Source organism: Lynx rufus, unplaced genomic scaffold (genome assembly GCF_022079265.1).
Source record: "Lynx rufus isolate CCGP_SWC_20201006 ecotype Redwood Valley unplaced genomic scaffold, mLynRuf1.p SCAF_3, whole genome shotgun sequence".
Taxonomy (NCBI): domain Eukaryota; kingdom Metazoa; phylum Chordata; class Mammalia; order Carnivora; family Felidae; genus Lynx; species Lynx rufus.
In genome coordinates this window covers 187,630,152-187,652,854 of record NW_025814845.1, presented here as the reverse complement: position 1 = coordinate 187,652,854, position 22,703 = coordinate 187,630,152, and the positions used below count along the sequence as shown (strand labels likewise).

Genomic DNA, 22,703 nt, shown 5'->3' with positions numbered 1-22,703 from the left:
GTACCCGTATCCTTTCCACGTGTGTGGGTGGCAGACATCAGTAGACCCAACTTCTCTTTCCCCAGCCTTCCCTTTCCAAGCATCCGCATCTTTAACACGTGGCAGAAAAACTGAGATCAATCTCTACTGACAAAGAAATATTAGAAAAGATTACACTTTTACATCAAAAGTACAAAATTAAATCCTATGCACATAAGCAGGAAGGAGTATTGGGTTTTCTTTTCCACTCCATCTGGTTCATAGCTTCCTATTCTGCAGTGCTGGGACTTTGGACCCGATGAAGAGATGATCTAGGCTAGCATGAGAGCTTCTAGAAAATTCCAAAATAGCAAAACCAGATCCAGCTGGGGAGGACATGGGGGCCAAGCTCCACTAACTCAAGGTGGCACTTTGAACCTGGATTGGGAATCCAAGGTAGTCCCAAGAATTTAAATTTTGTTGATACTAAAACTGTTTCTCCTGAAGACAGAAGGTTCTGCAGGCCCATGCCACGCCTGGCCACCTTGGGGCTGCTTTCCGGGTGAGGCTTGCTAGCTCACGGGCAGCTCACTGAATCACACTCCTGCTGTCTTATCTTGAAACGTGGAGCTCTCCGGGGCAAGATTAGGTTGTTCAAATTAGAAAACTGGGATTAACCAGAGAGAGGCTATCTTCCAGAATTATTTCCTTTTCTTTTTGCTGGACCAGACTTACTGACTTCTAAAGCTGAATCTGGGCAGCTGCAATGATGCCCAGCTTCCTCCCTAAGCGAGAAGTGCATACAATTAATCAGGAGGGATGTACCTCTATCTCAATGTGCAGCTAGATAGCTATTAAAGGCCTCACTCTTAAATTTTCTTCTGAGTAAACAGTGTGTAAAGCTGTTCAATCTTTCATGAGAATTGGAGCCAGAAACGTGATGGTTTGCGGGCGGCTCTCAAGGCTGTATCTGCCTGGAAACATTTTTGCAATTGGCCCAGTCCATTTTCATCAGGGTCATCTATCTGTCTATAAAAGACTTAGGCTTTTAGTTTTAAAGGAGCATATGATGGAGGCCTTTGTTGATGGACAAACTCTCCCCACTGAATTTAACTTTAAGCTAATGTAGCTTTGAGTACTTTGTTTTAAAATTTTGGTTTGAGGCTAGATTTGCTTCTGCTTTAAAATATGCCTGAGACCCTTGCTTATAAACACTCCTTCAACTGACAACTGCTTTTGCATTCCCGATCTTATTTCTGTCTTCTAGGGAAGAAGGAGGAGATGCTTTTGAATGAAAGCCCTGATGTTTAATGTTCTCCCGTATAAAGGCCATGACCCTGGAATGTCTCCAACCTAATCTAACAGTTGACCTCAACCAAGTCCTTAAGGCTCCATCCCTCATTTGCTATGTTTTCAAGCTTTTTAGAGAATTAATGTTGAATTTAGTATAAGAGGTTACATCTGACGTGAGGCTTGGCCGACCAGAACACCCACCAGCTACCACTGGTTGATGGCAACCTGCGTGGGCATGTTCTGAACTCTTTTAGGCCAATGTCGTGAACCTGATTGGCCCTCTATGAATGTTTGCTGCTCCTGGTTCTGATGCTTCAGGATGTGGGAACTTGGGTCACATGTGGGAAAGGATCTGGACTGATGTGTTCCCTAAGCTCAGGAGGCCAGGGGCTCCTGTGGCGGATGCAGAAACTGATGTCTCATCGTTCTCTTTTGTGGTAAGTAGAGTGGCCCAAGGCAGATGAAATGAGTTGGGTTGACATACATCTTCGTCTTGCTACAAGAAGAAGAGCAGACCTTCTAGGCAACACCTCTAACCTATAATTTGAAAGGGAAGTGTGGACTTTCATGGGCTGAACCATTCTGATCTATATCTAGAAAACAGCATTTGGAATACGATACCAGGGTAGGTTTATTATATTTAATAAGGAAAGTGGACAGTAGTAAGAAAGACTAGCTTATAAGCCAGTCAACTGATGGCTGATGGCTGTAGAATGCTTCTCTCCCTCCGCTTTTTGTTTTGTTTTGTTTTGTTTTGTTTTGTTTTGTTTTTAAGAAAGAAGGGGATGTTTGGGTCATAGTATGATCTCCAGAGTGTGTGATAAACTTTCCCCAAATGTGAATTTACAGTCCTCTGTCAGTTAAAGCAAATGACCAAATAGACCCTCTCCATCTCCCCTCTCTTCCATCCCTAGGAATTTATCTGGTCAAGGAAGAGACATCAAGGAAGAGAAAGTCATTCTGGCTCATTCTCAAAGTCAGTCTCAAGGTCATTTCCTAGCCTGGCCTTGAGCACATCCCAGCTTCTGGTTGGGCCCTAAACCGAATGACCCCCACAGGGGTGGGTGCTCTAGACAGGGAGGAACCCTGGAAGGCTCAGACCCTGTGAAGTGATCACATCAACTCTGAGACTCACAGCTGTCAGCAACCTGGTGTCTGATAAGCTTTCCTGGACATCAGATAACTGTGAAATAACGTTTTGATGAATTAAGTAAAAAACGAATCACAAACATGTGGAATACATTTTCTTCACTGCACTCAAGATTTAAAATTTACAAGGAAAAGTATTTGGCCACATTTGCCAAACCTAAGAAGCATTTGAAAGCAAGCCAGCAAAAGATGTTTCATGGAGACCAGCTGGGTTTGCTCAGCTTTGCTCATAAAGAGGGTCCATAAAGAAATCGCTTCAGCCTTTACTGTTCTATCAGCCCCTACTGGAGACACTTCCTTGGGAACGGAGGACTAAAAGAATTTGGTCAGCTCTTGCCTACCGGGTCCAAAGGCCAGGAAGATGCCCCTCATGTCCATGAGTTCATTGTCATAGCCATGCCACCCACGCTGCCAGCCTTCTCTCCTGCCAGTGCTGTTCATCCAAAATGGAAGTGACTCTCGATTCTGAAACCAAGCAAAGCAGTTACATTACCCTTTGTCCCAACCATCATGATGAGTGAGCATCTGGCCCAGACTACCACCCAGTGTGGGGATTTCCTTCTCAACATTCTCCACTGGGGTCATCCAGCCTCAGCTAGATCACTTCTTCTTCAGGTAGCTCAGACCATTGGAGGCACGCCGGTAAGTTGCCAGAGAGCTCTAGTTATAAAAGTATTTTCTTACACGGAGCTGAACTGTACCTTGTGATCAGTTTTAGAGCCACTAAATATATCATGTTAGAGACGGAAGGGATGTTAAAGTGTATCTGTGGTATAGTAAAAGGTATATTTGGCTTTGGTCCCATGTTCCTGACCCAGAGCTCCCAAAACCCTGGGTGCGTCCCGAGTGACAGGAATTCATAATGAGCCCCTTTCTCCCATAGCCGAGTACATGGTAATGGGATGGCTCACTGCGGTGGGGGGCTGGGCAGCTTCAGGAGGTCACTGGAGGAACCAACCACGTGATGGGGGGGTTAAAAATTTCAGCCCGTCCCCTGTGCGTTAAGGCTGCATTCAGGCTTGTGGCCAACGATGGTCACTCGTGCCTGTGCCGAGAAACCTGTGTAAAAACCCCGGAGGGATGTGGCCTAGCGGGCTTCTGGGTAATTGAACAAATTGATGTGCTGGGAGGGCAGTGACCCCAAAGAGAGCATGGAGGCCTTATGCCTCACCCCCCCCAGACTCGGCCCCATGCCTCTCTTCCAATTGGCTGTTCCTGAGTTGTATCCTCTGTACTGAAACTAATCATAAACAGAGCACATTTCTGAGCTCTGTGATTCATTCCACTCAATTATCAAACCTGAAAAGGGCTGTGAGAACCTGCCAATCGCACATAAGTATGGGTGGCCCGGGGACCCAGGACCCCGGGGTGCGTGTGGGGTGCGAAGAGGGGGCGGCCCGGTGGGACTGAGCCCCGTGGTGCAGGGGGCCGCTCCAACTCCAGACGGTCAGTGTCAGGACTGGGCTGAATTGCAGGACACCCGACTGCTGTCAGAGAATTGCTGGAAAATACAGAGTCTAATCTAATCACCTCATTTCTCTAGCAAACCTGACAAAACCCAGAGGCCTTTCCACCCCACACACCACCCCCATCTTTCTGTTTTTCTAGCTCCACCCTTGGGAGCAACTTGGGATAAATTCATCCCCTTCCCTCAAACACTTGAAGATGACACTCCTGTTCCTCTTAGCCAGGGCTCTTACGTTTCCTCCAACAGTCTTCATCTGGGATGGGCTCCAGAGCTGTCACTTCTCTGTCACCCTTCTTCCCTTCAGAACTCAAGTTTTCTTGGACCACAGACGCTTACTTCTGAGACAATGGCTTAAAGAAGGTTCCGTGGGGCCTGAGGAGGCTGCGGCCAGTGGGACAGAACCCTAGCCCTCCACTGCAGACTAAACATTCTTTCCTGATATTCCAGTCACCTTCCGTGGAACAGGGTTCGATACCACAGACATTGCAAATGCAGGAAGTAGACCGACTGGTCATGAAGGACGCTTGGACCCAACAGTACCAGCAATTTATAGGTTGGTGCGTCAGACTTGTGATAGTACCATCTTGGGGGCGCCTGCGTGGCTCAGTTGGTTGAGCATCTGACTTCAGGTCGTGATCTTGAGGTTTGTGGGCTTGAGCCCCCGCATCGGGCTCTGTGCTGACAGCTCGGAGCCTGGAGCCTGCTCCGGATTCTGTGTCTCCCTCTCTCTCTGCCCCTCCCCTGCTCCGCACTCTCTCCCAGAAATAAACATTAAAAAAAAATTAAAGACCTGTAACAGTACCATCTATTTACTTAATCAGGAGGTTACACTGACATTCACTTCGTCGTCGCCACATCCCGGTGTTGGATGATGTCATTTTCCCCACCGTAGAGTTGAAGGAACTAAGGCACAGAGAGGGTAAGGGTCACTCTTAAAGTCACACAGCTGTTGGGGCGCCTGGGTGGCGCAGTCGGTTAAGCGTCCGACTTCAGCCAGGTCACGATCTTGCGGTCCGTGAGTTCGCGCCCCGCGTCAGGCTCTGGGCTGATGGCTCAGAGCCTGGAGCCTGTTTCCGATTCTGTGTCTCCCTCTCTCTCTGCCCCTCCCCCGTTCATGCTCTGTCTCTCTCTGTCCCAAAAATAAATAAACGTTGAAAAAAAAAAAATTAAAAAAAAAAAAAAGTCACACAGCTGTTGAGAGGCAGGGCTGGGATCAAACCCAGGTCATCTGTCTCCTGGTCCTTGTGCCTCTCCCACCACCCCACAGCCAGAGACCGCGGCGGTGCTCCTGCCGGCACTGACAAGGAGGTGGCCCCTGTCCCTTGCCTCTTCACCGAGTAGTGGCCAAAGTATAGAAAAGAGGTTTTAAAAGGGGATTCCAGTTTGCCAACGTTCTGCCTCCGTGACCCTGGGCGAGCTACTTTTCTCAGCTTCAGGCTCCCTGCTGGAGTGATAATACCTGCCTCACAGAGTTCTGGGAGGAGGTCATGACTGTGCCACATGCCTGACACATAATAGATGCTCAGTAAGTAGCCACAGGATGGTCGCCAGATGTCGCTGGCTGCAGGGCGAGGCGCTCTGGTCCTGTGCGGCCGGACAGTGATGGCTGCGAGCCCCGAAGTCCCCTCTGCCTATTTAGCTGTCATATCGCCCTGCGCACACATCCAGTCTCACCCCATAAATCGCTCCCTGGCATGACCGCTTTCCAAATCACACTAGATCACTGACTCTCCGTTTCCTGAATTTCCATCATCCCTCCGCCTCCTTCTCCAGCTGTAGCTTGTATCTTTCCATGGGAATGTTTTTATTAACTTACTGCACTTCTAACCTGTTGTGCTGTGTTCGCTCTTGGTCTGCGGCGATGACCGAAGCACATCCAGCGTAGCTCCGTCAGCTGATGCGAGGTGTCGCTTCCCCGTCAGGCTACCAGGCAGTGATTCCTGCAGCCCCAGGTAGCACATTTTGTTACTAAGGACGTCACAGTTGATGACCCCCACAGGACCAAGGGACCGATGAAAGGGAGATGCAGACCCATTACCTGATTTCAGAATATTCCAGTCCAAATTGCACAAGTACAAACATACAGCCGCGAAAGCCTTGGCCTGAAGGTCACCGGGGCTCTGTCTGATCACAGGTTGAGTGCGTTCTTTTTTATTAAAGTGACAAAATTGTCCAGTGAAACACCTCTTCTTACCGATTTGAAAAAGTAAGAACAAACTGGCAGCTTATGAGAGAAGCTGACCATGTCCCCTAAGTGACGGGACGGATTACATTACGTACGCGGCCTTGACTTCAAAGTGGCATGTGGATGATCTTCTCCCTTCCCTTCCCTGGTGGCTTTCCCTGTCTCTGTTCCCTGTCTCTGTTCCACTTCCTCATCCCAGAGGTCACGCTGACAAATGCGTGTCACGGGCCTCTGCGCCTCCAGAGCAGAAACCCCCAGGCTGCACGTCCTCAAGGTCCTGCTTGAGGAGAGCTGACCTCATCCTGACTCTACCAGGCCCAGAGACTGCCACATAGTACCACCTAGTGACGTCCTGGGGAGGTGCCCAGGCCCTCCAGACCTGGTCAAAGCTGAGACAGGGGTAGAGGAGTGGGGTGTGTGTGTGTGTGTGTGTGCGCGCGTGTGTGTCCGTGTGGAAGGAGGAGGGGAGCACTGCTAAGTTTGGGTCACTAAGGGAGCTGGGCCCAGGGCAGGGTGGGCAGCCGAGTCCCAGGGCCGCGGGGAACACCGGTCCAGCCGCAGCGGGTGGCGGGAGGGCCCAAATAAGGCGCCCGCCCGGACAGGGTAGTTCCCCCTAATGAACAGGTGAGGGAGGGAATCCGCTCTACGAAGGCCACGGAGGAACAGGGTACTGTTGGCGAGGGGAGCCGCAGGGAAGGGTGGGCACGTCCCTGTCCCCACGCACGTGGGAGAAGGCAGTGACTTAAGAGGCTGTTCGTTCCGTCCTGCAATTCGACGGACAGGCGCGGAGCTCCGGCCACCCTGCTAGGCTTTTGGGTGAAACGCCTTCCTTCACCTGAAGGAGCTCGTCTTCAGCGAGGAAAGGAGAGGGGCTACGGCTTCTGTCCCGGGCTTCTGTCCCGATGCCCGCGCCTACAGGGGCAGGCGGTGAGGCGGATCCGGCCCCGGGGCGCCTTTGGCCTGAGCGGAGGCAGGAAGAGCCCGCCGTGGGACTCCTGTCCGTGGGGGCGCGGGGTGCGTGTAGCGGAGGAGCCTCGGTGACGGCCGCGGGTGGCTCTGACAGTGTGGGCCCGGGGTGCCCGCGGGAGCACGGCCACACGCCCCCCCCCCCCCCCCGGCCCCGTCCCTCCCCCCCTCCCGCCCCGTCCTCCCCCCCCCACCCCGGGAGCTCCGGGAGCGGGGAAGGCCGTGGCCGCCCGGCTGGGAGAGCTGGACAGCCTCTGACGGGAGGAGCAGGAGAGGGAAGCGGCCGTGGGAGAAGAGTTGGCAGGAGCGAGGAGGAGAGAGGACCCGGAGTTCTCCGCTCCCAGTGCTGACAGCTTGTGCCAGTCACTGCGGTTCGCCCAGCACCAGGGCTGGCAGATTTTCATTTTACTTATTTACTTTTTAATGTATTTATCTGGAGAGAGAGAGAGAGCGTGCAAGCAGGGGAGGGGCAGAGAACGAAGGAGAGAGAATCCCAAGTAGGCTCCCCACTGTCCGCACGGAGCCAGACAGGGCATTCGAACTCGTGAACCGTGAGATCGTGACCTGAGCCAAAACCAAGAGTCTGATGCTTCACCGACGGAGCCACCCAGACACCCCAAGACTTTCAGTTTTAAAACCAGGACGGTCCTCGGCAAACGGAGATATGCTGGCCGTTCTACAGTGAACACTATCTTGGAAATTTAAATAAAATCTTCACCATGTGTGATTTGTTCAGAACATTCCAGAGCTTTACGGGACCCCTCCTCTATACATGGGTAGGTAGCAGGGAGGGGACCCTCTTTGATGAGCCATTAAGCTAGTTAATCATTTCTAACAGGAAGGAACCAGAAGTAGCCCCACATGGGGAAACATAGCCCCACATGGGGAAACACCGGGAGAAATGGTTATTATGTTTGCAGACTTGTATTCTTTTATTTGGGCGCCTGCACTCTGCTGCCGGCTCACCGTGAAAATGCCTGTCATCAGCTTGCTTGAATTCGGGAAGCCAGGGGAGTGTTTATGAGATAAGAGTTATAGTCTCTAGACTACATCTTTGTCTCAATCATCCTTAGAATTAAAAAAGAAAAAAAAAAAAAAGTAATGTGCACTGTTTACTCCCAAATCAGCAAACCAGTTAATGAAATTTGTTCAACACACGCCCGGAGGCATCTCTGAATTTGCCATTTCATGGCGAGTTCAGTCCTTTATGGTGCTGAGCTGGGAGGTACAGGGAGCACAATCAGAAATGGGGGTAGGGTTGGGAATGAGGGTGAAGGTAGAAGGAGGGATAGAAGGACAAGAAGAAGCAAGGAGCAGCCTGGACAATCTGTATCATTAGCTTCTGTTTGCACATGGCCAAGGCACTTGCTTTGGCAAAATCTCAAGGCATTTACTCGTGTTTTATCGTTGCATTTTCGGAATACGTTAGCGTGTACACCTCTCACCTCTTCCTTCCGACTTCCCCTCGGTATAGATCAGAAAATGGTTGCGAAACCACACAGAAAAATACTCCTAAGGAGGCAGGAGGGCCACCAGCTGCTGGGACAGCATCTGGGCCCCAGCTCTTGCCGTGCACCCCAAAATGACTGTGTGGGGAGGCTGAGGACGCAGAAGATTTCCCCCAAGGCCAGGGGACCATTTGAGGGCCTTGTCGGCTCCTCCTGCTCTGTTTGACTTCCTGTCCGGTCTTCCCCCATTGGAGGCCACAGTGGACCCTCCTACCTTGAAACTTGGGAGCGCTCACTGTCTACACTGCTGGATCCCAAGCCTGGCTCTGGAGACCGCCCTGAGCTTCTATGGGGACCTACTTTGGGGTATTTGCATTCAGTAGGTCAGGGTGAGGCAGGGAATATCTCTACTTAATAATCTCTCCCCACGTGGTTGGGACACATAGTCAGGTCTGGAAACCCATTCTCCCGGCACCTGTCTTGTGCTACGTTAAAGTACCCGTTCCTTTCTAAGGACACTTCTTGTTTATACTGGATTAGAATGCTGAGGTCCGAGTCTGTGTCTCAGGCCCTCTGAGCCTAGCAGCCTAGGGCCCCCCTCCTGGAGGGAATGCAGGGTCTCAGGGCGAAAAGAATCAGTCACGCAATCTGCTCACAGAGGATTGCAGGAACCAGTGGGGCCTTACCGGCTGATTTCATCCGGCATCCAGTCTCATTGGTCGGGGCCTGTGGGGTACCGGTGGTTAAACTTTTTGACTACCACCCCTCCTCTCAACCGCTAAAAGTGTAATTCTTCCAGTGAAGCGGGGTTGGACACCCAAGTTTCTCCCCGATGAGGCATCTCACTGAATCTCCGGGGCTCTGGGGGAACACAACTGAAATCTGGTCAGATGCACATAAATAACATGTGAACACCTACCCGAAGTGTGTGAATGGCCTAATAAACATAAATCTACTTTATTCTCCTAGGACACAATTGTAAGAGGAACCTCCCATGTGCCAGAAAAGACTAGAAACTTCTGACATCATCTCAGGCTGAAAGAGGCACCCGATGGTGTCCAACTCAGGGGTGGCTTCACTCAAAACTCTTGTGGCAGCGACAGCAGGTTGGCTGGCTCGGGTGGTTTCGTTGCTAGGGTTAAGTCTGAGCCACGGTTTCCACTATGGACCCGTTTCTTGGGTTTCCCCCCTGGCTCTCCCAAGAGGCTTCCTGTTGGCCTGACTCCTTGGAGGCCTGTGGGAGTGGTGGTCGGGAACACAGCAGTGCCAAGAGGTCTCCCTACCAGTTTCTCTCCCTGCATCTTAGGAGGCTGCCTCTTCCTAAAACAGAATTTAATTGCTCAGGCCCCGGGCCCTGCTCTGACCCTGGGGAGCCCTGTTGCCACACCCAGCCTAATCCTTTGAACAGAAAATGTCAGGGAGCAAAACCAGCAGGGATCAAGAGAAGCAGAATTCCCTGGAGGACAGTGAAGGGGTGGACAGCACAGAGCGTATCGGGCTCCTTTTTTCCTTTCCCCCCAGGGCCGTGTTTACTGAAGTGTGCCAAGGGTGAGGAGGGTGTGCGTGTGCCCCCAGACGACCCGAATCCCCACCAGAAAGTAAGCAGCTCCCGGCGCTCGACAGCCGACTTCCTGAAGCTCAATTAGTCGGGCCTGGACAACACCACTCTTAGCTGCCACTAAAACTCAGAAACCACGTTTTCCAGATTGTCTTGATTTCCCAACATATTTTGGGGCCGTGCCTAACTGCCATTCGACTGAAGACCTTAGAATTGAGGCTGGCATTTCACATCCTTCGCCAGTTTTCAAAATAAATCTTTCCTCTGGAGACAAATCTTGGCCTCCCTTAGACACTCGGGCCCGGATTACCTGTATTTCTCTCCACTCGGACAGGAGTGAGCCCAGAAGATCGGCAACGAAGTGCCATGTTTTACGGTCCCTCGCCAGGCTGGGGCCGCCCCCCCTTTCTGAGCACCCTGGCATGAGGTAGACGCTGTCCAGGACAGGCCACAGGACTTAGCCCTGAAGGGGAGGGGTTGGCGACAGCTGCTGCGTCCCACACTTGGGCTCCAGCTGTGGGCTAGCTGAAGCCAGCAGAACAGCCATCACTGGTTTAAACCCCCTTTCCCTGTTGAAGTCTCTCCAGGGGCAGCTACTAAAGAGCGAAAAGGAAAGGCTTTCCTGATTCGCCTTCCTCTCTGCTTACTTGGTTACCTACAAAGGGAACAGCCTGTTGATAAGCAGCCCGGAATCAATGGTCTTCGTATTTAGTAATTCATCTGTCAACTCATATTCCACAAACACGTACCGAGCCTCTGTCATGTACCGGGTTCCACGGGGGAAAGGGGAGGTGAAGACGCCACAGGCCTGCCTGCGAGAAGCTTATACTCCAGGAAGGAAGAGTCCGAAAGCAGACACACGAATGTAGCAGGCAGGGGAGAGAGTCCGGCTTTTACGACAATTCCACGCTGGAGGAAGTTAGGGGGGAGCCGGGTGTCTCACGGGACAGCCGGTGTCTGAGCTTACGGACAGGTGGGAGTCAAGGAGGAGAGGGCACCCCAGGGGCTCTGACTGATGCTACCGGGGCCCGCTGAGTGCAGGCTCATCTTTTAGGTACAGGTGTCCCCTGCTCTTTGTAAGTTCGAGTTACACAACTTTGCTTTTACGAAAAGAGCTGCATTAGTAACCTGCTTTTGCTGACTGAAAGATATTCAAGGAGGGTTTGTTTTGGGAAGAAAAAAAAAAAAAAAAAAGACGGAAAGCGAACACAGTGTTCAGCATCGGTTTTGCAGTAAGTCTTCACAGAGGCAGCGCGTACCTGAACAGCTCCTTCCCTGGAAACCACCAGAGCTTTGAGCAACCTCCTGTGAGCATCTGGGCTTTGTGTCGATTTGCTTTGCGCGTCCATTAGCAAGAGGTGACCTAAGGTATCAGAAAAGCCTGAGAGAGGGGCGCCTGGGTGGCGCAGTCGGTTAAGCGTCCGACTTCAGCCAGGTCACGATCTCGCGGTCCGGGAGTTTGAGCCCCGCGTCAGGCTCTGGGCTGATGGCTCAGAGCCTGGAGCCTGTTTCCGATTCTGTGTCTCCCTCTCTCTCTGCCCCTCCCCCGTTCATGCTCTGTCTCTCTCTGTCCCAAAAATAAATAAACATTGAAAAAAAATATTAAAAAAAAAAAAAAGAAAAGCCTGAGAGAGGTCATTTTGGGGGGGCCTGGGAAAGCTCATAAATTTTTCCAAATAAATTAACGGTAATTGCTTCTTTGCTTTGCGCCATTTCTGCTTACGGAAGCTTTCATTGGAACGCTCCGCTTCCGGATAGCGGGGCAAAGCTGCATGTGGACGGAGGAACAGACGTGGAGTGGGGAAGGATGCACTTGAGCTCGGCGGAAACTACCCTCAGTACCTCCCCACTTTGCCTTTTCCCGTGTTGTTCCTGACGTTCCCATATGCCAAGGACATGCAGCATCACTGGACCTGCCTCCTGAAGGCAGTGGGACGACCCTGTCTGACCAAATCCGTTGCGTGCCGGCGCCCCCTGGAGGAGAGATGGGGGTGGAGCATGGGTAAGTGAAACCTGGGGACTGGGCAGTGGGGGCGGCTCCTGAAGGGTTATGGCCTTTGAGCCCTGGCAAGCACAAGCCAAGAGGTTTCCAGGGGACGGTGACCAGGTCTTAGGGAGCAGAGGGGGTGGGGACATCAGTTAGGAAGCTCTTGAAGAAAGGAGCCTGGCAGGTGTGACAGGCCAGGGCTGGACCTCGGCAGGCGGCCTGGATTTTTCTCCTCTTCGTGTTTAGTCGGTCCTCTGCCGCCCTTGCAGGAGGAGAGCCGGGGAAAGGACTGGCTGTAGTCGGAAATCCAGTCCAGATATTGAAGAATGCGGGGGCAGAAGCAAGCTGCAGGGAGCCACTGGCCAGGGAGCTTGCTTTTCTGCCGCAGCAACAGCAGTCACACTGGGTAATTGTGCAATTCCAGGTGACAAATTAAATCCGTTTCCCTGTCTTTATCTTTTTCAGTGACAGCTCTCTAAGTGACCGTTAAAAAAATGAGCTCAGTTAAGTCCTCCCGTTAGAGCAGCTGCCTTAGCGTCTGCAAGACTTACATCAGTAGCAAGAAGTTGGTGTTTACATGGGAGGGGCAGTGTCGCCAGGGAAGCCAAATCTTGCATGTTGCGGCATGGCGGCCAAAGACAGGCAGGATGGGGAGATGCGGCTCTATTTTCCTGGCCCCAACTGGCACCAAATCGTCCTGACTCAGCTGTTTTTCTAATCGTGTCTAAACCAGAAAAAAGACTCCTCTGCTATCCACACCCAGAGCCAGGGAGACGGCTTTCTGGGCGGAGAAGCTGGTCCTGCTGCAGACGCCAAGTGGGGTTTAGCTGAGAAACGTCATCATCTGTGCTCCTCGCTGCCGTGCAGGTGACAGAGCAAAACACAACGTTCTTTTACCACGTGGGGAGAGCGACAGCCCAGCTCTGAGCAGGAGCAAAGATACAGAATGGAGTTTTTCGATTCTCTGCAGTCAAGGAAGTATAACGAACAACAGAAAGGTGTAACAGAAGGAAGTCTAAGACAACAAGGAAACAGATGGACATGCGTCTTTAGGGTTTTTCAGAAACCAAAGAGATAAAACCCTATGTTCTATCAAGGGAGAATCAGAAATTCTAATTTTCACCTGTGAGTCTTGGGACAAAAATCCACAAATTCAAGGAGGGGAGTAAAATGAGGGCATTCATTCAATCTAGGAAACTGAGGTACAAAAAGGAGTCACTGAAAGACATCTAATTTCTTTCAGGACTCCGGGACGACCATGATTTGCCAGGGAAACATTTCATGGTTTTACGTTACTCACAGACACCGTAAGTCACACTAAGGTAACTGAGTGTGCCACCATCTCTGAGCTGGCACTCAGAGGAAGCTAGAGTGACGTTAGTGTCCCACGTTATGTTGTGGTGCGTTACTTTCAGGACTAACAATATCCTCTACGCAGACTCATCGGGAGGGACAGACGCAGTAGCCAGGAGGTACTTCATTCAAGATAACTGTTATTATTGTTGTTGACCAAAATTTTAAGAAGAAATGTTTCTTCATGGGTTTATTACCTGCAAAAGGTGCAATGACTGTATTCGTGTCCTTGAAACTGTGGGGGAGGAGTCGTAAAGTTTCTAGTGAACCAGGCGTGGTCAATGTCGATTCCTGACCGCAGTACTAATTAAAGCTGGGTGAGTGAACGGTGATGGTCCCTGTATTTGGTGGGTCAACACTAATCTTTCCAGAATCTTATTTTTTCACATCCTGTTTATCTTACTTCTGATTTCATTCTTAAAAACAAAACAAAACAAAAAACTCTGCTTCAAAATATTTAAAAAATCATCTCAAATTTCCTTTTGGAAATAATTCTATATTTTTCAAAAAGGTTTTCAAGCGATTGTCCATCGTTAGACATTCTTCCTTTCTGTTCTTGTGGCTTCTTCCCCCACTTCTTAAAAGCATACAGTGAAACACTGGGCGGCCCCTGTTAACTGATTTAGTTCTGATTTACACAAACACATATATGCATATGTGTATAATCATGTGATATGTACAAAATATAACATAATGTAACATAGTATGCAATATGGTGCATAATTACCATGTGGCTCGCCCTCAGAAGACACGTGATTTGACCGGCTTCCTGCAGAAGAGCAGATACCTGGACCCTCAGTGCAGAGGGGAGGGGTGTTGGGAGGTCGGGGAGGCGGTGATGAGGCCCCATCAGATTTGTCACCAGGCTTTGTGAGCGGGCCACCACCAGCTAGTCACCAAGTTTGTCCTCATTCTCCTCTCACTTCCTCTTCCTTGTGATCTAAGTTTCAGGGACTCATGCGCCTCATTCCAGAGCCTCTGTATCACTTCTGTCTTGCGACTGTGGTGCCCTGGTCCACGCTGCAGCGTATGTTAGATCTCAGGACCAAAGCAGACTCAAGGCAGGAATTTTCTAGCCACGCTGCTGAGTTGATGGATGAGACCCAGGGGGAGGCTTGTTAGTGGGGTCTGGGCAGAAGCGGATGTACAGTGCAGTTAAAGAAGCTTAAGCATCAAGGCTTCTCACTCTCGTGGGTTTCTTCCAAGTCCCTACACCTAATTTTATATTTATAATTATGTATTCGTTTCTTAAAGAGAGACTTCCCCTCCAAATTTTATAACTGTGAGAGTCCCATGAAACCAGTATCTGCCTCTGATTCTGGGATGTATTTTTTGCTCCCTAATAAAAGTAGGAGACATACAAGAAGCTACACCCCTTCTTTCCTGCTTTGGGAGAACCTGCAGGGATGTGATGCTCGGGGCTGTGGCAGCCGTCTTGTGACCCTGAAGGGAAAGCCAAAAGAACCACAGAAGAGCTGACTCGGGGCCTTGATATGATGGACATGATTGAGCTGCTGGATGAGCCAACCCTAGAACCGCCTACCTCCAGACTTCCCGTTATGTGAGGTAGGAAGTCTTTACTAGTTAAGGCACAGTTATTCAAGCGGTCTGTGGCTTATAACCAAGAGCATCGTGCCGATACCTCCAGGTCCCCCCATCGCTATGTTTTAGTCACTCACTGAAGAAACGTGCATCTCCCTGCTGGATGTGCTACTGCCACGATGCGCACCTTCTAGAAAGCACTTACAGCTAGAGCAGCTTCACTGTTGCCCATCCTACCCTACTGGAGGGGCTCAGGGCCTCCCCCATTGGAATTGAGACGGTACCTCGGCAGTTGGGCAGTGTCTCCGGCTTCCCCACTCTTCCCGCTAAGACTGTCTTCCCGTAAATTACTCCAGATCACCTCGGTAATCCCTCCCTACCATGAGCCAGCTTCTCAGTGCCCTTGCCTTCAGCTAACTATGAGAAGGTAAACAACAGATGCAAGTAATCATGCAAAGACACGTGTGACAGATAACCAGATGGACCGTCATCATCTCTTTGTTTGAAAAACTCAGCAATTCCACCAGAATTTCCTAAATTGAGAGAGTTTCAAACTGTAAGCTCTTGTGAGTGGCTTGCCAAGTTGGCTTTACGGAATAAAGTCGTGCAGGCACCCACCCAGCTGACCCAATTGGCTGCATGTGTGTTCAATGCAAAGCTGCGAGAAAATCATTACAAATGAAAATGCCAGGAGCCTAGAAGGATCGCGCTCCAGGTAAATGTCAAACGGTGTGATAAAGTGAAGAAAGAAGCATTTTGGCTCCCAGAGGAGGGGAGCAGGAGGAGGTAGAGGGACCTTCTTGGAAACTTCTACAATCACATGGTGTGGAAGCCAAAGTGTGATTAGACAGCTCAGCTTGGCCTCAGGACCGTGCAGACTGACATCTCTAACTGGGTCTGTTTTGTTTCCTCGGTGACCAGATGCTTCTCTTTGAGAGCACACAGGAATGACTCAGTCCTCCTGAGTCACCGATTTTCATGCCAGGGAACCCCCATTTTCCCACACCTAGGTCCCTAGACCTCCACCCATTTGCCTGACCGGCGTTTCTGCTGATCACCGCCTGCCCTCTCTCCGGCAGATAACTCTAGTCGTGCGTCCTCATACTTCACTGATGTCAACCAACGGCTCCCATGTGCCAACACCTGCCAGTCTCTTTTGCCCTGCAGTCTGGGCTGTCTGCAAGCCATCCTCAAACTCAATGTCTGTGGTAACCCACGCACACCCTCTTCACGAACTGATTCTAGACACGTCTTGACCTTGGTTTCCCTGAAGGCCAGAGCCTTCCCACACTGGCCCGAGATCAGAAGCTGATCCCAGAGCCTGGAGAGCTTGCAGTCCAGGCCAGCGAGCAGGAACTGCTGAAGTCATTCGTGCACGGGGCAATCAGAGTTTGGACCCCAAAGGCAAGGTCATCTCCTCGGTAAAATCAAGTTGGCCAACTGGGGACCTGGATCTGTGGAGTTTTGTTTGCCGAACATTTCCCTTAAAGGAGAAAGCAAAGCTGAGCCCCTCCTTGGTCTTCACCGCCCTAAAGCGATTGCTTTGGTTCACAGTAATCGTTCTGCTTTAAACCGAATAGGTTACAGTGCAAGCCTGGGTAATTGAGTTAAGGCTAGTTTGTTAAAATATAGCAAGTCTGGAGCCAGGAAGTCTAAATGTGCCTCTGGGTCCAAGTCTACGGTTTGTGTCCACAAAGTCACCTGACCAAGACTTTGGAGTCTCTAAAGCATTGCCATGAAGGACACTTAAGTGAAAACAAAACATTTTAAGTGCAAAAGCTGAGTAATTATTTACCGTCAGCTGTTTGATAGAATTTGTCTAATGAACATAGTGCCATAATTTTATAATTACCTCAGTTATGAACCACCCTTCATCAGCCACTAAGGTCAAAGGAGAGACGAATTTCCCTTTCTTGTAATAGAACCTGCTGGGTATGGCTTCTTTCTCGTAGACGGTCATGTGTTCCACCGCTCTCAGCTTGTTATATACCTGCAAAGATAACAAGAATGGCCAGTCTTGCATTCTCTCTCTTAACTCCATGTGAGCATCTACTGGACCTGGGGGAGAGGGAGAACTTTATAGACCAGAGAAAGAAATTACCAAAACACCTGACAGGTCTGACTGCATAAAAATGAGAAACTTCTGTACGTCTCAGAAAACAAGGTGACTTTATTTAGTAAGGCCGAAGATCACATACCCCCCACCCGCCAAGTTAGCTCTAGAGATCTAGTGACAACGCTTCATAATTGTGCACCTGTAGACAGGAAGAGGGATTAATGCTGCAGACTGGAACAGCCCAAATGCCCAGCGACAGCAGAAGGGAGAAAATGAATGGAGGTGTGAGTCTGCAGTGGAATACTATACAGCAACGAAGATGGATGGATTGTAGCTACATAGAACACCTGGAGACGTCTCGGGGATCTCAGTTTGAGAAAATAAAGCAAGCTGCAGACAAATACAGACAGGACTGTTATTATTACCTGAACTCCGAATAACTATAAAACTAAAGAAATCTATGGTAAAACCATAAAGACAATTAAGGAAATGATACCTTATAATTTAAGAGAGTAGTTTCCTCTGAGGGGGCAAAAAAAGGGTGATGGGGTTTGGGAAGACATACAGGAGATACCATGAGCAGTGGTCATGTGAACATAAGATGCCCCTTTATATTTTGATATTTTGTAATAATTTTATAATAACTTGTCTACTCAATAATTAATACACAAATTACAAAACTTGTGTATGTCCAAAACTCTATAGTAAGATTAAAAGGCAAGTGAGGAATGGGTCTGCTTGATGTTAAATACCACTAAGATCAAAGAAAGAGGATTTGTTCTTTGACTTGACCTAGAGCATGTCTTACCTCCACCTGAATCTTGAAAGTACTAGTGATTGTCTGCCATTCACTACGCTACTAATTTCATGATGAGGGTGTAAACTCTGTACATATTTCCAATATTTAGCAGCAGCTGAAACGTTTATGGCTAACATCCAAATCAACGGGTTGAGCGGGACTTGGCCCTTTGCCAAGTCGGGCATATATTCCTGGGCAGAACTGAATATAGAATTGAGTTTATCAACGCAAATCTGGAGTATAATTAGCCTTCAGGCTGTTTAGCAGAGGGTTTCTGATGACCCCACTTGACTTCCTACTGGAGAAAAGCCACGGTTCTTAAGGAAAGTGGATGCGTTTGCACACAGATTTGGGATAAGCGAAAAATCTGATGACATACAGCAGAACTCGCAAACTGTTGTGTCCATCACGTGACAAGCCGTCACCCAAACACAGCCCCCACTCGCAAATGATCCACCAACTGCTTCAGGCGGCTCGCACTGCCTGGCTCGAACGCCGCGCTGGAAGAAGCCGTTCCCGGCCCCGCAAGCTGCCGGCGCGCAAGCGTTCTGGGGGCGGCACGTCCCTGGGCGCCAGATGGGAGCTACGGATGCTCTTCCTTGCCAAGAAAGCAGAACTTCCTCGCAAGAAGCCGTTTACTGCGGGACCTGCCAGTGTGTGGAGCACGCGTCACAGCTTCAGACCGAGGGAGCTCGTGCGGACATGGCAAACCGGCTCGGCACCTCCGCCCCCTGCGCACGGAACTTGACAAAACGGGGCGTCCACCTAGGAAACGGGACAGGGCTGGAGAGGGGTGGCATTGTTGGGGACGGTGTTGGCAACCCCCAGACAGACAGTGGGCGTGTATGTGGCAGGGGACCAGGGGGCCCAGCGGGGAGACCCCGGCCCGCTGTGCGCAGTGCTCCATCGATACGGACGACCGTCCACCGCCGAGGACGTCCCTGCCGTGGGCGGAGGCACCGGGCCGCGCGATGCCTGTTCCCGGCACCTCCACCGGCAGCGGTCCCAGCCTCCCCGGAGGATGAGATCCGCTGCCGGGTCCAGAGCAGGAAGTTCTCCCTGGGAGCTGGCAGAAGCCCCAACGCGTACACTTAAGGGGACTAGGGCGACGTGGGGCGAAGCGGTCGGCCAACGGTTCCGCTTGCTCCTCACTTTCCCATCGTGCTTTAGCAAGAACTGCCGGATAATGAGTGCGGAGCAGGGTAAGGAGAAGTCCAGTCCTCTCTGGGTGCCGAGCTCCTGGAGGGCGGTGCCTGTGGGAGCAGCTGTGGGGCCTCAGCACGCCCCCCTGAGAACGACCCTTCGCGATGGTGATCGCCGTAACAAGTGACATGTACGTCGTCCCTGGGGTGGGTGCAGCCTGCTTGCGTGTGTTTTGCAGCAGCCCGGGAGGCGGCTGTGACGACACCACCATGGGCCCGGACACAGAGGCTGCAGCGGGGCCAGGTCAGGGGGGCCGCGGGACGGCAGTCCGCGCCAGGGCTGGGATTTGCACCCAAGCAGTGTGGCTCCTTGGGTAAGGAGCTGACCCGTGGCACACAGGGCCTAGGCCTCTGCTCAGTCATCACATCCTTATCTCCACGTCCCTGGTGAAAACAGATCAGACTGGCAGCTTTGTTCCAGAGAAAGAGCGTTCTCTGCACGCATCCGCTGTCCCCCAGGGTGGGCTGGGAAGTGCTGCGTCTTGGCCAGTCATAAAACAGCCCTGGCGGAGGGCGGAGGGCTTAACGCGCTAAGCACTGCACACCCCTCGCCTCCTTGAATTTCCACCGACGTGGCGTGCGGCACGTGCCATCGTGCCCGCTTCAGAGAAGGCAGACGCAGGTGGGCGAGCCACCGGGCAGAGGTCAAGCGAGTGGCACGGCCACCGGAGGCCCAGCTCCTGGCTCGGCTCTACCTCAGCACGAGAGCCACGGGGCGAAGGTGGGGCCCAGAGCGACGGTGAACAAGGGTGTGGAGCTCTCCCTTCCCCTCGTGGGACCCGCCCGTCCTTCTGTCCTTCCGCCCACGGCCCACGCCCCACGCCCTTCCACCCACGGCCGGCGCTTCCTTGCCTCGGAGTGCTTCCCGGGGGCTGGCCAGAGGCTCACGACGGGCCCTCGGTCCTTCACTCGCTGCAGGTCACTCAGGCTCACGTACTTGTCCAGCTCGATCACTCTGTCCATCCAGAAAATGTCAGTCATCCCATGGTCCGAGAAGATGATAACGTCCAGGTTGTCCTGCAGCTCCAGCTCCTGTGGGCGGACAAAGGCCGTCAGGGCAGCGCCCTCGGCCCACGGAAAGATGCTCTCACTCCGGAAATCGTGTAAAGAAGTGGGCTTTTTAAAGTTTATTTATTTATTGGGGGGGGAGGGAGAGGGCGGGAGAGAGAATCCCAAGCACAGAGCCTGACACGGGGTTTCGATCCCATGAGCCCATGAACCTGAGATCCAGACCTGATAGGAGATCAAGAGTCACATGCTTAACCGACTGAGCCACCCAGGCGGCCCCTAAAGAAGTGTTTTAAACTGTAAGTTACGGGGCGCCTGGGTGGCGCAGTCGGTTGAGCGTCCGACTTCAGCCAGGTCACGAACTCGCGGTCCGCGAGTTCGAGCCCCGCGTCAGGCTCTGGGCTGATGGCTCAGAGCCTGGAGCCTGTTTCCGATTCTGTGTCTCCCTCTCTCTGCCCCTCCCCCGTTCATGCTCTGTCTCTCTCTGTCCCAAAAATAAATAAACGTTGAAAAAAAAAAATTTTAAAAAAATAAATAAATAAATAAACTGTAAGTTACAGGGGAGAGGAGAGGTCCTCGGTTGTAAACTGAATCGTGTACTTTTCTGCCCTGATGAGGGCAGTTCAGAATCACCACAGAAGCACTTTGGGGAGGGGGACTGTGAGAGCACGCTCCCCACTCCTACTGGGCTTTTGCCTCTCCAGGTACGCTTTCTGTTTTCCTTTCCTTTTGGCTCTTTCAACAAGCTTGTGTGGTACTGTGGGGACTGTCACTTACCCATTTTTACAAATGTGGAAAAAAAAGCTCAGAAGGTTTTAACAAATAATGCCTTGCTTAAAGTCATCCAGCAAGGGGGTGGCAGAATCAGGGACAGAACCCAGGTCTGTTTTCCATGCCCACTTGAACCCGGTTACCAGGCCTGTTAGGTCTGATAAAAGGACTGGGCCATCTCGCCAGCTCCAGGTAATAATGCAGATATGGTCGTTCCAGTCCTGCGGGCCTGGCGGCGAAACAGGGGATCTCTTGGTGTCTGGAGAGGGGTCGTGTGAAGAAAGGAGACCCGCTGCAGCCTTGTGCCGGCCTCGCCAGCTAACGACGGTGAGAAGGAAGATGCTGCGCGCTGTGACAGCCAAGCAAACAGAAAGAAAGTGACGGGAGGGAAGACTGGCCTGGTGGGCCCGGTTCGGGCTTACCTGGATCCACTCGGTCATGTGCCTCAGGACGCTGTCTACGGCCTTCAGGGCGTCTTTCCTCTGCGGTGAGGAGGGGCCGTAGTGGTGGCCTTCCACATCGATGCGCTCATAATAGATGGCCGCCAGGTCGGCCCGGCCACTCCTGGAGGGCGCAGGGGGAGAGCGGTGAAGTCGAGGGGGACGCCCACCAGCTTCCTCCCCGTTCGCCCAGCAGCGGCGACACTGGTGTATCCCCCAAACCCTGACCCATGGGCCAGGCAAAGCCGACACCTTAGAACGAACAAGGCGATCCCCAAGGGAGAGACAGTTACTGCGTCGAGACATGCCATGGGGCGCCTGCGTGGCTCAGTCGGTTAAGCGTCTGACCGGCTCAGGTCATGATCTCACGGTTTGTGCGTTCGAGCCCCGCGTCGGGCTCTGTGCTGACCGCTCAGAGCCTGGAACCTGTTTCAGATTCTGTGTCCTTTTCTCTCTGCCCCTCCCCAGCTTGTGCTTTGTCTCTCTCTCTCTCAAAAGTAAGTAAACATTAAAAAAAAAACATTTTTGGGGCGCCTGGGTGGCGCAGTCGGTTAAGCGTCCGACTTCAGCCAGGCCACGATCTCGCAGTCCGTGAGTTCGAGCCCCGCGTCGGGCTCTGGGCTGATGGCTCGGAGCCTGGAGCCTGTTTCCGATTCTGTGTCTCCCTCTCTCTCCGCCCCTCTCCCGTTCATGCTCTGTCTCTCTCTGTCCCAAAAATAAATAAACGTTGAAAAAAAAAAATTTAAAAAAAAAAAACAAAACATTTTTTTTAAAGTCACTTCAGGGTCCCATAAGTGTGTGGGCAGTGGGTGGAAGTTCTCACTAGGTAATGGCATTTTCATACACATCCCTAAACTTGTTTGAGGCCTGTGTTCGTTATACTGATGAAATAATGAACAGAATGGAAACTTCCATAAAATCATTCCCTCAGCTAAGCCTCAGCCTTTAGCTGCTTTATGCTCTTGTATCTGTAGCTTCCCAAATGTGCAGATTCATGCCGTATATCCTGTGTTCAAGTGGACACACTTCCAAGGTGTGGCTTGCATGGTGGGGGAAATTTCACAAACAAGGTTGACCGTTGCATTAAAGTTCAACGGAATGCTTTTAGGTCACTGCATTTTAGACCTCTCCCTTAATGCCGCAGCTACTTGGCTTGTTTCTTTCAGGCTTTTCACCGAATTCACAAATCTGTATGTGACCAGAAAGCCGGTAAGTATCACAGATTTAGCTGATGGCTTTGTGTCAGGGAACTGTCAACCCCAGGTGCCAGGAACACCGGATTTGGGATGCTGGCAATTCAGGGATTATAAATGTGCCTTTGGGAAAGATTTCTAGGTTGGAGTTTCATCAATTCATTAGGGACCTGGGTCTTCAAGGGCTGAGAGCTCTCGCCTGTTTGGAGTTTAGCGGACAAATTCTTGGTCGCCAGCTGTTTTCCACATGGATCTGGTCTCCATCACAGGTCGGCTCATTTGTAACGGAGCAGTTGGGTGAGGAGTGATGGTTGGAAATGCCTGCAG

The 22,703-nt window shown here is 51.4% G+C and overlaps 1 protein-coding gene across 1 annotated transcript in view; it reads right to left on the bottom strand.

The window, feature by feature from the left end:
- ENPP6 (ectonucleotide pyrophosphatase/phosphodiesterase 6) overlaps positions 1–22,703 on the bottom strand; it is a 117,118-nt gene that overhangs the window by 2,054 nt on the left and 92,361 nt on the right. The window contains exons 4-7 of the mRNA XM_047090434.1: positions 21,166–21,307; positions 19,817–19,996; positions 16,760–16,897; positions 2,742–2,865 (exon numbers count right to left, since the gene is read on the bottom strand). Coding sequence (XP_046946390.1) covers positions 2,742–2,865; positions 16,760–16,897; positions 19,817–19,996; positions 21,166–21,307 — 584 coding nt within the window. The remainder of the gene's footprint in view (positions 1–2,741; positions 2,866–16,759; positions 16,898–19,816; positions 19,997–21,165; positions 21,308–22,703) is intronic.